This window comes from Lacerta agilis, chromosome 7 (assembly GCF_009819535.1).
Source record: "Lacerta agilis isolate rLacAgi1 chromosome 7, rLacAgi1.pri, whole genome shotgun sequence".
NCBI lineage: Eukaryota > Metazoa > Chordata > Lepidosauria > Squamata > Lacertidae > Lacerta > Lacerta agilis.
In genome coordinates this window covers 85,116,636-85,131,847 of record NC_046318.1, presented here as the reverse complement: position 1 = coordinate 85,131,847, position 15,212 = coordinate 85,116,636, and the positions used below count along the sequence as shown (strand labels likewise).

Genomic DNA, 15,212 nt, shown 5'->3' with positions numbered 1-15,212 from the left:
GATCCGTGCTTGCTGGGTCAGGGAGCGGGCTGAGTTGGCTGCACAGCTCAGAGCCGGGTCCACCTCGCTCTACCAAGAGATGGCCGGAGAGGGCCGGGCCCCCCCGCCTCATTTCACCACAGCTGCTCCCCAAAACTGTTGGAAAGAAAGAGGGAGAGACTGGACAACTCCTCTGGGTTGCAACAGAGCAAGGACCCAGCACGGAACCTCAGGAGCGGGAAGAGGAGACCATCAAGGGACGAGGCGCAGGGAGGGCGACACCGCAGGGTCGTCGTGGATATGACAAACATCAAAAGCAGGGAAGAGATCAAAGGACAATGGCATTGCAAAGCAGGGGCAGAACTACAATCCTAAAGAAGCCTTCCTCCACCTGGCGCCCTCCAGCTCTTTTGGGGATGTGGCCCCCATCCCCAAAAGAGCTGGAGGGCGCCAGGTGGAGGAAGGCCGTCCCAGAGTCAATGCCGGGCTGCTCTCTGTCACCCCAACCCCCTGTAAGCTTTGTAGAAACTGGTGCTCAGGGACGCTTTTCTGCTCTCCAGCCCAGCCTGCTTGGGAGAGGGCTCGTCTGTGGAAGAGGGGGCCCGCACCCCCCTGTCATTGCGCTCGCTCCAAGTCCTCCTCTTCCTCGCGGGGTGGAGGGCGGCTCAAACCTCTCACTGGGCAGAGGAGTCGACACGCCGGGAGGCTGGGCCAAGCTCCACTTTGCAGACGCGCTGGGCGAACTTCAGGGAGCAGATGGACTCGCCCACGTTCTTCTCCAGCGGAGAAATCTGCAGGGCAGAGAGGAACGGGGGAACGTAAGAACACAGGAAGAGCCTCCGGTCCGGGTTCCTGTGTTTTCACAGCGGCAAAGCTAAATCTAGTTAGCCCATTAAGGGGAGGAAAACTCTGATCCTAAACCTACGCTGCCTTGCAGCTACATTCACGTGCGAGAAAGCCTTCGGAGTGAACCCGAGGGGAAATCTGTACCCACTGTCTCAAGTGGTATTTTCCCCTTTATTCCCCCCTAAAGGATAAGACACAACACAGTCTTCTATAAAAGTATAAAAGAGTTTACTTACACACATCCTGTTCACAATAGGATCCCAGAAGGCAGACTTAGCTTAGAAAAAGTTACATACACTTGGAGACTATTCCACAGAGATAGCTCCTTTGTCAAGACAAGAGAGCATCTTTGGCTAAGCAGGTGATGCTTCCTCGATGAAATGTAGTCAAAAGAAGAAGAGGGATGTCGGCCAGCCCTATGCTTTTGTTACCTGCACAGGTGAGGCCACATCCATCTCTAGTCACATGTAGAGGAAGTCTGTCCCAGCCCAGGAGAAAACAGGAAGTTCCGACTCACTGGTCCCGACATCCCCTTCTATGTCCACTCTAGGGATGTTGTACTTGACTGCTCCCGTGTTTCACACCCCACAGAAAAGGCTACCGAGTAAACGCTACACAAATCCAGAGTGGAGTCCCCAAGGCCCTTGAACGGCACCTTGTGTGCCTCCTCCTGGCAACTCCTGCAGCCCAGCTGGTGCCAAGTGTATTGCTCTGCTTTCCCTTGGACCCCATCAGCGAGGCCGAGAGCGGGGTCTTGTCGTCTGGGCATCCCAGGACCTCCATGCACACTGCCCAGGCTTGCGCCCCCGGGAGGTCACTTGGGTGCTGCAAACACAGCAAAGACAATGTGGGTGACAGCAGTTTTGGCCACAGCAGGTGCTGCAACAGTCCAAACAGGATTCAAGCACATCATTTCTCCCTCCGGTTTCTGGCACCCGGCAAAGTATAGATTTAGAACAGTGGTTTGCAGAGGGACATAGTTCTGAAGACAAAAGTTGGGATGAACTTGGGGGGGGGGGAGCAGCAAAGTGAAAAAGAACTGGAAGACAGAGAGAGCTAACACTCTCTCTCTCTCTCTCTCTCTCTCTCTCTCTCTCTCTCTCTCTTTCTTTCTCTCTCATGTGTCCAGCCTATCAGTCCAAGGTCACGTAGAGCAGATAAGGTGGCTAGTGTTTGCGAGATCAGGTTGCAAGATGGAAGTGAAGGGGGTGACTGGGGGGAAGTGGGTGGAAACCTTATTTGGGAACACCTTCATTCCCAGAATGGCTGCTGTGATTTAAAGACTCTTTAAATGGTAAGAGACTCTTTTTGCTTTGTCCTGCTCATCTATGGCCAAAGGGGGGGATGGGGAGCCTATGGGATGTGATACATAAGTAGCAGTCAGTCAAGTACAACATTTCTTGTTTTCCTAGAGTGGACATGCAAGGGGTCCAGCCAATCGAAACTTCCTGGAGCATCCTTCCTTTTGCATGTGACTAGAGGTGGGCGTGACCTTACCTGTCCAGGTAACAAAAAGGACAAGGCACGCAGCCATCTTTCTCTCTTTGACTTCCTCCGCCGTTGGAGCAGCTTTTAGCTAGAGATGCTCTGTTGGCTTTCAGCCAACACAGGAGAAAGGGACTATCTCCGTATGGGATAGACCCATATGTATATACCTTGTAACTAAGCCGGCCTTCAGGGGATCCAACTGTGAACTGATGATGTGAGTAAACTGCTTTTATATACTTTACACAAGATTGTGGCGTGTTTATTCTTTTAAGGGGGAAATAAGGGAACTTACCAGGAATCTAATATTAAGAGCCTTAAACAAGCCTGCAACCAGCTACCTGCTGTAGGTTTAAATGGGGGGATGTAAAACTCTGCTAAGTTATAGAACTTGCTGGCACAAGCTAGGAAGGGTATTAATAAACAATATATCCTCTCCTGCCTCCCTGAACATTCCCACAAAGGCGAGTCCGCAGAGCCTGACACTCCCTCTTGGCCACTATGAGAGCAGGATGCTGGCCTAGGTCCAGTTGGCTTTCCTTATGTTCCTGGGACCAGGGAGAGGACTTCTGTGCCCTTCAGGGTTTGCCTGGCATGGCTCTTTGTCTGGATCCCCCCCACCCCCCCTGCCCTCCGCTCTCACCTGCACCATCATGATGGTCTTGCTGCCTTTGCCCAGAGAGTCCTGCAGCAGGTAGGTGAGCTTGGAGTTGCGGAAGGGGACGTGCGCCTGCTTGGTGCGCAGGGCCTGGATCACCTCCCCCAAAGCCAGCAGGGACTTGTTGATGCTCTGAGCCTCCTTCAGACGCTCTCCCTGCGCGCCAGACTTCCACACCCGCTCCGAGCCGGCCAGGTCCACCAGATTCAGCTTCCCTGTGGCAGAGGAGGAGGAGGAGGAGGAGGAGGAGGAGAAGGACTTGTTTGTTTCCTCTTTAACACATTCTTTTATATAAAAGTTCACAGGGTGAAATAAGACGTGAAAAGAGGGACAGATAGCAAAAAGGGGAAAGAAGGAAAAAACAAAATAACGGCCTCCATCTTTCCCCACATCCTTGCATCTCCCACCTTTGACAGGTGCTCCATCCCAAGAGGCTCAGCAGCTGCCGACAGGGCAGGTCGATTGATACCTGTGACTTGTCTTGCCCAGCAATGGGAAGAGGACAAGATGCCAACAAAGGAGGGCTGGCAGATGAAACTACAAGGCTATGCAGAAAGGGCTAGTTACAGGTAGGTAGCCGTGTTGGTCTGCCATAGTCAAAACAAAATAAAAAATTAAAAAAATCCTTCCAGTAGCACCTTAGAGACCAACCCGTATATACTTGAGTATAAGTCGACCCAAATATAAGCCGAGGCACCTAATTTCCCTACAAAAATCTGGGAAAGCTTATTGACTCAAGTATAAGCCGGTTCACCTTTGCCGCTGTGGTAGAGGAGGAGGAACGAGCAGCCTGAAAGCAGCCCTTTAGGCTGCTCCTTCCTCTTCCTCCTTTGCTGCTGTGGAGCTCACCCCATCACAGGGTTTCGAACTGCCATTCTTCTGATCAGCAAGCCCTAGGGCTCTGTGGTTTAACCCACAGTGCAATGTTCCCTTGTGTTATACAGAGAAGGCTGGGATCCTGTCCTGTTTAAGCAGGAGCCAGGGAAAGTGAGCACCTGTGGGGTTTTAATACATCCTTAATTGATAGGCTTTCTGCCTTCTGGAGTCTAAAGTTTGCATTTATGTGAGCAGTTCAGGAATGGAACAAGCTGCCTGGGGAGAGTAAAGAACCGCCGTTCTTGTACACTTCTTAAGGAATGGTTGACTGGGGTGAGCGGGCGGCGGCGGCGTGAGAGGAGAGAAAGGGCTTCTTTCTCGCCACCTCCCACCGCCCGCTTCACTTGAGTATAAGCCGAGGGCAGCTTTTTCAGCACAAAAAATGTGCTGAAAAACTAGGCTTATACTCAAGTATATACGGTATGTTAATTCTGTTGTCTTTGTCCATAGAGTTTTCTTGGCAGGGATACAGGAGTGGCTTGCCAGTTCCTTCTCCAGGTGGATTGCATTTAGTCTAAACTCTCCACTATGACCTTGGGTGGCCCTGCATGGCATAGCTCATAGCTTCCCTGAGTTATTCAAGCCCCTTCGCCACGACAAGGCAGTGATCCATGAAGGAGTGATCCATGTTCTCGAAGCGACTGGGCATGAGTTTGGCCAAACTGCGGGAGGCAGTGGAGAACAGGGGTGCCAGGCATGCTCTGGTCCATGGGGTCACGAAGAGTCGGACACGACTGAACGACTGAACAACAACAAGTTAATTCTGTTGTTTTCTTTTTTGGGTCTGTCTTGTAGCAAGTTCTCTCTGGGTATCAGTCTGGCTCTGTTGATCTGTTGCTTAACTTCATCAGGCAGATACTCTAAGGTGCTACTGGAAGGATTTTTTGTATTTTTTATTTTGTTCAGAAAGGGCTAGATTGACTGGGGAAATCAGAAATCAGGAGGGCCAAAACGTCAGTAGAGAATGGGACGAATATAGATTGTATTTGAAAGAACCCTGCAAACACCTGAAATCTTTGGCAGGCTTTGAAGAACTCTTGGAACGTTATAAAGACTTTGGATACTTTGGAGGACTACAGTAGAGATGAACTATAATATGCAGTTGATTAAAATATTTGAAGGACCCACGGAGGGGAGGAGGGAAGTCCTAAGATTCGGAGGAATCTTGTTTTATTTTAAAAATTTGTGTTAAGTATGTGATTTATTTTGTGAAACCAATAAAAATTATTTCCCCCAAAAAAACCACAAAAAGATACCTGTGACTTGGGTGCCACTGGCTAGCTCAGTGCCAGTGATGTTGACGGTGAGGAGGGCGTGTGAGCGGGAGCTGCGCTCGTTCATGTTGGTGGCGTACGTGGCCCGATTCCGCTTGCCCAGCGAGAGCATCTGGAGAGGAGGCAAAAGGATGGAGGGCCACTTCAAGCAGGGAATTAATGGGGGAATGTTCAAGGTGGAAGGATAGGATATATTGTTTATTAATATCCTTCCTAACTTGCGCTAGCAAGTTCCTTTACTTAGCAGAGTTACATTCCCCCTTTTTACATGCACCGCAGATAGCTGGTTGCAGGCTCGTGTGAGCCTCTCACTATAATTATTATTATTATTATTATTATTATTATTATTATTATTATTATTATTTATACCCCACCCACCTGGCTGGATTTCCCCAGCCACTCTGGGCGGCTCCCAACAAAAATCAAAATACATTAAAATATCACACATTAAAAGCTTCTCCAAACAGGGCTGCCTTCAGATGTCCTCTAAATGTCTGGTAGTTGTCTATCTCTCTGACCCCTGATGGGAGGGCGTTCCACAGGGCGGGTGCCACTACCGAGAAGGCCCTCTGCCTGGTTCCCTGTAGCTTTGCTTCTCGCAGTGAGGGAACCACCAGAAGGCCCTCGGAACTGGATCTCAGTGTCCGGGCTGAATGATGGGGGTGGAGACGCTCCTTCAGGTATACAGGACCGAGGCCGTTTAGGGCTTTAAAGGTCAGCATCAACACTTTGAATTGAGCTCGGAAACGTACTGGGAGCCAATGGAGATCTTTCAGGACCAGTGTTATATGGTCTGAGATTGAATTGTATGTTCCTGGTAAGTTCCGTTGAATCCCTCTTTAAAGAATAAAGACGCCACAATCTTATTCAAAGTCAATAAAAGAAGTTTACTCACATCAGTTCACAGTTGGATTCCTGAAGGCAGACTTAGTTATAAAGATGTACATGTGGGTCTGCCCCATATGGGGGAATAATCCCAGTGCTTCTGCTAGCTGAGAGCTAGCAGAGCAGTCCTTGCTAAAAGCTGGTCAAACGAAGAAGGAAGTCAAAAAGAGGGAAGGGTGCTGTGTGACTCATCCTTTTGTTACCTGGACAGGTAAGGCCACACCCACCTCCTATCACATGCAAAAGGAAGGATGCTCCAGCCAGGAGGAACAGGAAGTTTCGACTGGCTGGACCAAACATTCCCTCACATGTCTTCTCTAGCATTTTAAGGAATGTTACAGGTGGGTAGCCGTGTTGGTCTGCCATAGTCGAAACAAAATAGGAAATTCTTTCCAGTAGCACCTTAGAGACCAACAAACACAGTTGGTCTCTAAGGTGCTACTGGAAAGAATTTCCTATTTTGTTTCCATTTTAAGGAATGTTGTGCTTGACTGCCTCTCATGGATCACATCCCACAATTAAGTCACTGGGGCAAAACCCGCTGGAAAAGTAAGGCTGCCCCCTGGGACACAGAGGCTCCCCCTAGATCAGTCTTTCTCAACCTTGGGTCCCCAGATGTTTGTGGGACTACAACTCCCATCATCCCTGACCACCGGTCCTGCTACCTAGGGATGATGGAAGTTGCATGCCAAAAACATCTGGGGACCCAAGGTTGAGAAAGGCTGCCCTAGATGTTGAAGGCAGGATCGAAGGCAGTCTCCCTCTGGATGAGGCCTTGGTCTCCTCTAGGCAGAGCCCCACCCCTGGGCCCATGCTCAGCTTTGCCCCTTTAGGCATAATTCCAACCCCCCGACAATGATGTCCAGTCCAGCTACCTTTTGGATCTGGCGGAGGCTGTGCACCTCCACACTGGTCAGTCCTGGGACGTGCAACTGGCCACTCCCGTCCGGATTCAGCTTGACATCGAGTTTCTCATGGGGGTCCCCGGCAAGGAGGTCCCTAGAAAGAGGGAGGAAGAAGAGGTGCTAGCAGTCCTCTCGCTACGGTCCTGACAGGCCAGGGGTGCCGCTGTCTGGTGAGAAAAGCCTTCCACCAGGAGAAAACGGAGCGGGATGCATGTCTTCATTTCTTACAGGGACAAATGCAAGGTCCTACACGCAGGCAGGAAGAAGCAGATGCAGGAATATAGGATGGGGGCTACCTGGCTTGGCAGCAAAGGATCGCAAGCGCCACGCGAGCCAATATTTAGATTTAGATTTATTTATTGTCATTGTCCGTATATACACAGTATACACAACAACGAAAATCAAACACCCAAAGACCGGATTTACCATACACATTTGCACATATCTCCAACACTCTCATCCTTATTAAAACATAATCTATTAAAACATAACATAATCCAGAGTATAACATAACCTATTAAAAGCATAGCATAACCTAAAAGCTTGTCTCATTCCTTACTACTCACTGCTTACTATTACTTACTACTGACCCTGAGATCATTATTAAGTGCAATCAAAGCTCTTGGATAGAAACCATTCAGAAGGCGTGTGGTTCGAGTTTTCATTATCCTGTATCTTCTGCCCGAAGGCAACAGCAATAGGGTGATGCTGCAGCAAAAATGGCTAATGCTATTCTTGGCTGCCTCAACAGATCAAGGGAAATAGTAGTCCCACTCTCTTCTGCCTTGGTCAGACCACACATAGAATATTGTGTCCAGTTCTGGGCACCACAATTTAAGAAGGATGTTGACAAGCTGGATCGTTGGCATAGCAGGGTGGGTGCAAAGGATCGTTGGCATAGCAGTGTGAGTCTGGCTGCAAACCAGAAGGTTGGCAGTTCAAGCCCACCCATGGGTGGCTGTGCCCAGAATTCCTGCATTGCAGGGGGTCAGACTAGAAGACCCTTGGTGTCCCTTCCAACTCTACATTCTATGATTCTCCTCTTTGTTTAATCCCCACAACAACCCTGGGAGGTAGGCGAGACTGAGGGAAGACAGTGACTGGCCCTGCCCCCAAGTCCAACCAGTGAGAGCTTCATGGCCGAATGGGGATTTGAACCTGGGTCTCTCCCAGATCCTAGTCCAACGCTCTAACCACTACACCGCACTGCTTCTCTTTCAAGGGCAGGGTCCGCATTCAGGGGCGCCTCTCACCTGATCACCTCGTTGTAGATCTCCACCATGCTGAGGCTGACCAAATACTTCCAGGCGTCACGCTTGGCCTCCATCTCCTGATACAGGGCCTGCAGCGCCCGCTGGTTGATCCCAGGGTTGTCAGAAACGCCCTGGAAGCAGAAAGACCCCGAGGGTCCCACCTGAAGCTCAGAGGGAGGGAGCATCTCCCTTGCGTGCAGAAGGCCCCAGGTTCAAGTCCTGGCATCTCGGGGGGGGGCTGGCAATCTCCCCATCCTGAAACTCCACTGCTGCCAGCCAGTGTGGGAAATACTGGACTAGATTGATCAGTGGTCCTACTCAGTACTGTGGTACCTTGGTACTCAAACGCCTTGGTTCCCAAACCCTGAAAACCCGCTAGTAAGTGTTTCCAGGGCACCTGCACCAATCAGAAGCTGCGCCTTGGTTTTCAAACATTTCAGAAGTCAAACGTCCTTCCGGAACAGATTAAGTTTGGCACTTTCGTTTTTGCTATTTGTTTTGTGTTTTGTGTTTTTGAGGCTTTTTCGGCTAATTTGTTTTTGTGACTGTGTGGAACCCAGTTCAGCTATTGATTGATTGATCGGTTGTGTGACTGCGGAAATGGATAAAAGCCCCCCATCCAAACAATGACTATCATCAGGGCAGGTGAGAAAGAAAAATAATTTCAACTTTTATCATCTACAATACTCTCTTATTTATTTTATATTGCGGCACATTGATTATTGCTTTCATTTTATGGATCAATGGACTTGTTAGATAGTAAAATTCATGTTAAATTGCTGTTTTGGAGGTTGTTGTTAAAAGTCTGGAACAGATTAATCCATTTTGCATTACTTTCTATGGGGAAAGCGTGCCTTGGTTTTGGAACGCTTTGGTTCGGAAACAGATTTCTGGAATGCTTAAAGTTTGAGAACCAAGATACCACTGTATAGGACAGCTTCTAAGTCGCTGTCTCCCAAGGGGAAGCAGCAGCAAAATGAGGTGTGTTTTTGTTGTTTTTTAAGGGAAGCAGTCACCCTTTGACTCCCCATTGGCTTGTCGCCCCCCCTCCCAACTGTCACTCAAGAAAGGAGATTCCAAATAAACATTTGCAAGAACTTTATGGTGGATAGGAGCTCCTTGGCGGTGGAATGGACAACATCAGAAGGTGGTGGACTCTCCTTCATGGGAGTTGGATGGCCACCTGTCAGGGATTCTTTGGCTGTGATCCTTGCACTTTGTGGGGCTGGACTAGATGACCCCCAGGGGTCCCTTCCGACTCCTGGGGTTGTTGTAATGAGAACCTTGGAAACCTGCTAAGGAGCTCCACTTTTGCCCAGCACCTGCCACAGACTGGCAACCCAAAAGGGGCGTGAGAAGATGGCGGCTTCATGAAGGCATGGGGAGGGAGGCTTCTTGGGTGAGATCTGGGCAGCTGTCCCTCTTAGTGCCTCCGCCTAAGCACCAGGGCAAGGGCAAAACTCTCCCTCCAAGGACAACCCTCAACTTATCCTGCTGCCCATTAAACCCAAGGTGAGAGGCGACAGGAGAGCCATCTTCAAACATCTCAAGGGCTGTCACTTGGAAGGTGGAGCGGGCTTGTTTCCTCCTGCTCCGGAGGGTAGGACTCGAACCCATGGCTTCAAGTTACAAGAAAGGAGATTCCGACTAAACACCAGGAAGAACTTTCTGGCGGTGAGAGCTGTTGGACAGTGGAACCCTTGGGAGGTGGTGGACTCTCCTTCCTTGGAGGGTTCAAACAGAGATTGAATGGCCCCCTCTCAGGGATGCTTTAGGTGAGATCCCTGGAATTGCAAGGGGTTGGACTGGATGACCCTCAGAGGTGATAATAATAATAATAATAATAATAATAATAATAATAATAATAATAATAATTTATTTATACCCTGCCCTGTTTTTAATACCTAACGCTGTATTGTTTTAACATTCGTTTGGGAGCTGCCGAGAGTGGCTGGGGAAGCTCAGCCAGATGGGCAGGGTACAAATAAATTATTATTATTATTATTAGGGTTTCCCCAGCCACTCTGGGCAGCTCCCAACAGAATATTAAAAAACATGATAAAACATTCATTAAAACAAATACAAAATCTACTGAAAGCCACCATTCTGATTTAATCAGCAAAACCCTAGTGGTTTGCTTGAAAGGCTGCATTTTACATGGCGGGGAGGTGTCAGAAATGCCTCCTCCCTCACTGGGTCGGTAGAACCTCCCTTGCACACTGAAAACTTGCATTTCAATGAGAAAAATTCAGCCTGCGCCTCTCCCAACCTCCCCCGTACGCATGGATCCAATTTGCTCTTCTTCCACCCTGGAAGCAAGCCTACAGCTACAGTCTGAAGTGCTAATGTCTGGAAGAAGCATCGATCCTTGATTCTGCTGAAGGCATAAGGAGACCCTCAGCTCCGGGAAATTCCTATCCGGGGGCAATTTGGTTTCAGCACTGCTATTTCTGCTATTTTTAAAAAATGCAATATCGCAATAGAGAAGCTATTGTGGGATGTGAAACACGGTAGCAGTCGAGTACAACATCCCTAGAGTGGACATAGAAAGGGGATGTCTGTTTCTCCTGAGCTGGGACAGACTTCCTCTGTGTAACTAGAGATGGGTGTGGCTTCACCTGTGCAGGTAATTCAAAACCACAGGCTAGCCACCATTTCTCTCTCTTTTCGACTCTCTTTCAACGGAGCAACATGTGCTTAGGCAAGATGCTCTCTTGGCCAAGAGAGGAGAAGGAGCTATAGCCCTTATGGAATAGTCTCCTGATGTATATTATATTTTCTAAGCTAAAAGTCTGCCTTCTGGGATCCGATTGTGAACAGATGATACTTGTAAGTAAACTCTTTATACTTTTATAGAAGACTGTGTCGTGTCTTATTTTAGGAGGGATTAAAGGGGGAAATACCAGGACAATATTATTATAGAGACTCTAGCGAGTCTGAGCAAGCTATCCGCTGTGCATGTTTAGAAAGGGGAATGAAAACTCTGCTAAGTTCTGGGACTTGTTAACACAAGTTGGAATAGGATATAATAAACAACATATCCTCTCCTGCGTCCCACAGCTATTGGGGCAAACCATCTCCTTCTGAAGAGATCTCAGAGACAGAACTTCTGTGTGTGTCTATATCTGGAAGGCAGAGCCAGACTCTACGATTCTGTGATCCCAGGAACATGCGAAAGTGCCCAGCAAGTCCACCAAGTGAATTAATTCAGGAGCATTCGGTGCAAGAAACCCGCTGGCTCGGGCGTGCCATGCATGTCGGTTGCATGTGCCCCAATTCCCCCGCGGTGGAGGGGCTTGTGGGTGAGCAAGCTCCTACCTCCATGGTGTAGGTCTTGCCGGAGCCTGTCTGCCCGTAGGCAAAGATGCAGACGTTGTACCCATTCAGGCAGGACAGGACCAGCGGCTCAATCTCCAGGAAGACCTGCAGAGGGGGCAGAGAAGGAAGCCGGCAGAGCTGAGCGAGGGGCGCGCAGGGGCAGTGAGGCCGATGCAAGGAGGTGCAGTGAGGGCCGGTGAGGAAGTGAGCAGCGGGGGGCACGGCTGGCTGTGCGGGGCCAGGTGCGGAGCGAGGGAGTTTTACCTGCTGCTGTGGCAACCAGGAACTCAGGCTGACCAGCGGCTCCCTGGGAGGCACCTAGAGACACCGAGGGGTCACAAAGCAGCGAGGGAGGGTCAAGCTGTGCGCCAAACCAACAGGGCTCCTGGAGCCCAGGAGAAAAAGCAACCCCTCTGACCTGGATGGCGATTCCCACATGCACGAACACGCACAATGTCCTGTCCCAGAAGTCAGCAATATCAAAAGCAACAGGTTGACCAGAAACAATTGCAATATGAAAACTTTATGGGATGATTCAAAACATCAGAACTAACACCAGCTTGTCATTGTTCAGTCATTTCAGTCCGTGTCCGACTCTTCGTGACCCCATGGACCAGAGCACGCCAGGCACCCCTATCCTCCACTGCCTCTCACAGTTTGGCCAAACTCATGCCAGTCGCTTCGAGAACACTGTCCAACCATCTCATCCTCTGTCGTCCCCTTCTCCTTGTGCCCTCCATCTTTCCCAACATCAGGGTCTTTTCCAGGGAGTCTTCTCTTCTCATGAGGTGGCCAAAGTACTGGAGCCTCAACTTCAGGATCTGTCCTTCCAGTAAGCACTCAGGGCTGATTTCTTTAAGGATGGATAGGTTTGATCTTCTTGCAGTCCATGGGACTCTCAAGAGTCTCCTCCAGCACCAGAATTCAAAAGCATCCATTCTTTGGCGATCAGTCTTCTTTATGGTCCAGCTCTCACTTCCATACATTACTACTGGGAAAAACATAGCTTGAACTATACAGACCTTTGTCGGCAAGGTGATGTCTCTGCTTTTTAAGAGCAGTGACTACATAATTGCATAAGCACTGTTCCAGAGTATTTTTCATTTTCATGTATATTATATCTATTTGGGGGGGGGGAGATTGGCTAATGAAGAAATTACATATCCTTCTACTAACGAGTGTTGAACTAATTCGCTGGTGAAGAATTCAACGAAACAGTCGTTGTTATCCGGAAACACCGTTCAGAGTTGGACATCAGAATTGGACATTTGCTGATTATAGAAAACTTCACAGCTTGTTCTCTGCCAGGTAAAGTCTGGCATTGTGATTCATTTAAGGACTTTCAGAGACTTCAGTTTGGTAGTTTTGATGTTTTGAATCATTCCGTAAAGTTTTTCATATTGTATTTGTCGTATCGTGTTGCTTTTGATATTGCTGATTCACATTTTGCAACACAGGGATTTGTTTGTTTACTCATTGCTGTCCCAGAAGTGGCGTCTGGGTGATACAAGGCATGCCTAGGCCAATCTGGTGCCGTACCCCTTAATTCCCATTCCACGTTTGTAAGGAATGAATCTACCCAACCTTTGAAACTCCCTGCCTATTGACAGCAGGCAGGTGCCTTCTCCTGGTGCATTCCCCCGCATTCTGGGGTGTAATGAGAGAGGAAGGGAACCACTCTCTATCCACGTTCTCCATGCTGCACAGAATTTTATAAAATTCTAGCTGAAAAATCCCACATGCTGCACAGGGGAGTTGCTTCTCTCCCCCCCCCCCCCCCACCTCTCATCATTTTTGTTACTCTTTTCTGAACCTTTTCAACATCCGTTTCAAGGCGAGGCAACCAGAACCATGCAGTGTATTCGAAATGCTGTTTGACAGTGGAACGGAAGACCTCAAAAGACAGTGGCCTCCCCTTCGTTGGAGGTCGGATGGCCACTTGCCGGGGATCCTTCAGCTTTGATTCATGCACCACAGGGGGTTGGACTAGATGACCCCCTGAGGTCCCTTCCAACCGGGCACTTCTAGGACTCCAACAGAGCGCCCCTCTTCCGTGGCTGCCACTCAGCACCTGCTCACCATGCTCAACTGTGAAGGCCCAGAATCCTCACCCACCCACCATGCCAAGTGCCCGGTCTCCATGTGCCGCTTTCTGGACCGATGGGATGCTGAGATCCTCCTTGTTTTGAGGAGGGAGAGGCGCACGGCATATCAGACAGAGACACGCTCTGAGGGCAGGGGGTCCTCACTGTTAGGATTTTAAGTATGCTTCAGCAGGACTATTATGTTCAGTGGAAATCACCTGAGTGTCTGAGAGAGATTGTGATGTTAGATGCAGTTTGTTAGATTGTTCTGCCAGGGATTGGAGAACACCGGTGTAGAAATGGACTCCCTGTACATAGACTGTAAATAAATGTAGTTTAGATCTACGGATGTCTCTTTCTTCTTGCTGAGTGATGCTAGAAGACGCGTGTGCTCTTCTCATGAGAGAAGAGTTGCATATTATCTGCACTCTGGACTGAAGGGGGGTGCCAGCCGGAGCGGGCCACCTGGGAGTCGCTCAGGGGGCCTGGATGTCGCCGGTCCAGGCGAGCGCACTTCCAACACTCACCTCCTCCTGGGTGGCCTGGGGCAAGAAGACCTTGTCCAGCTTGAAGGTGCGCTCCTTGCCTTTGTAGGAGGCCGTGACGCAGCCGTCGTCTGCCGGGTCTGCAGCCACCGTGGTTCCCCCTTCCCCTCCCTGCTGCTCATCCTTGCTCAGCGGCTTCAGTCGGCACAGAACCCGGATGTTTCCTGCGGGGAAAGGTGGGGTGTTCAAGGAACAGCACCTTTGACATCACCCATCACCCACCTTCGACATCACCCATGCGCCTTTCCCACCAAAATATGGCGATGGTGATAGCAGTAAAGGTAAAGGGACCCCTGACCACAACTCTGGGGTTGGGGCACTCATCTTTCTTTACTGGCCGAGGGAGCCAGCGTACAGCTTCCGGGTCGTGTGGCCAGCATGACTAAGCCGCTTCTGGCGAACCACAGCAGCGCACGGAAACACCGTTTACCTTCCCACCGGAGTGGTACCTATTTATCTACTCGCACTTGACGTGCTTTCGAACTGCAAGGTTAGCAGGAGCAGGGACCAAGCAACGGGAGCTCACCCTGTCACAGGGATTCGAACCGCCGACCTTCTGATTGGCAAGCCCAAGAGGCTCTGTGGTTTAGAGCAAAGCGCCACCTGCGTCTCATGGTGACAGCAGCAGCTGCAGTTTATAAGTGCTGTCACAGGACAATCCATTCCCGGCCCAATCCATTCGCCATTGACCCACAGCTCAATTGCGGCTGCCTCAGGGGTGAAGCGTGCAGCCAGAGTTGACCGAGTGATTGGAGAGGGCGAGAACAGCTGCCTGGGATCCAATGGATCCATATTCAGAGATCTTGTCTCTCTTTTTTAACGGTTAAATTGCTCAGTAGCCTTGCTCTTTTTCAAAATAATAAATAAGTTTTTCTGTTTAAAGTTTTACAGTCAATTATCCAACAACCAACATAAAAACAAGATTCCCAGAATCTGCTGAACTTCCCTCCTCCCTTTGCGGGTCCTGCAGTGATTATAACATCATCGGAAAAGGCTTTTGTTTTGTGTATATTTTCACCAATTTTAATTCCTTTAATATCGTCATCTTTTCTAGGTAAATCTCCTTTATGGGGTAAACCTGTTGTCTATGTTTGAAACCTTAAG

At 49.4% G+C, this 15,212-nt stretch overlaps 1 protein-coding gene across 1 annotated transcript in view; it reads right to left on the bottom strand.

Annotated features, from left to right (window-relative positions):
• Window positions 1–537: 537 nt before the first annotated feature.
• Window positions 538–15,212, bottom strand: part of KIFC2 (kinesin family member C2) — a 36,978-nt gene continuing 22,303 nt past the window's right edge. The window contains 7 exon segments of the mRNA XM_033156166.1: window positions 538–770; window positions 2,954–3,183; window positions 5,101–5,230; window positions 6,879–7,002; window positions 8,162–8,292; window positions 11,480–11,584; window positions 14,091–14,272. Of these exon segments, the coding sequence (XP_033012057.1) occupies window positions 654–770; window positions 2,954–3,183; window positions 5,101–5,230; window positions 6,879–7,002; window positions 8,162–8,292; window positions 11,480–11,584; window positions 14,091–14,272 (1,019 nt within the window). The 3' untranslated portion in view covers window positions 538–653.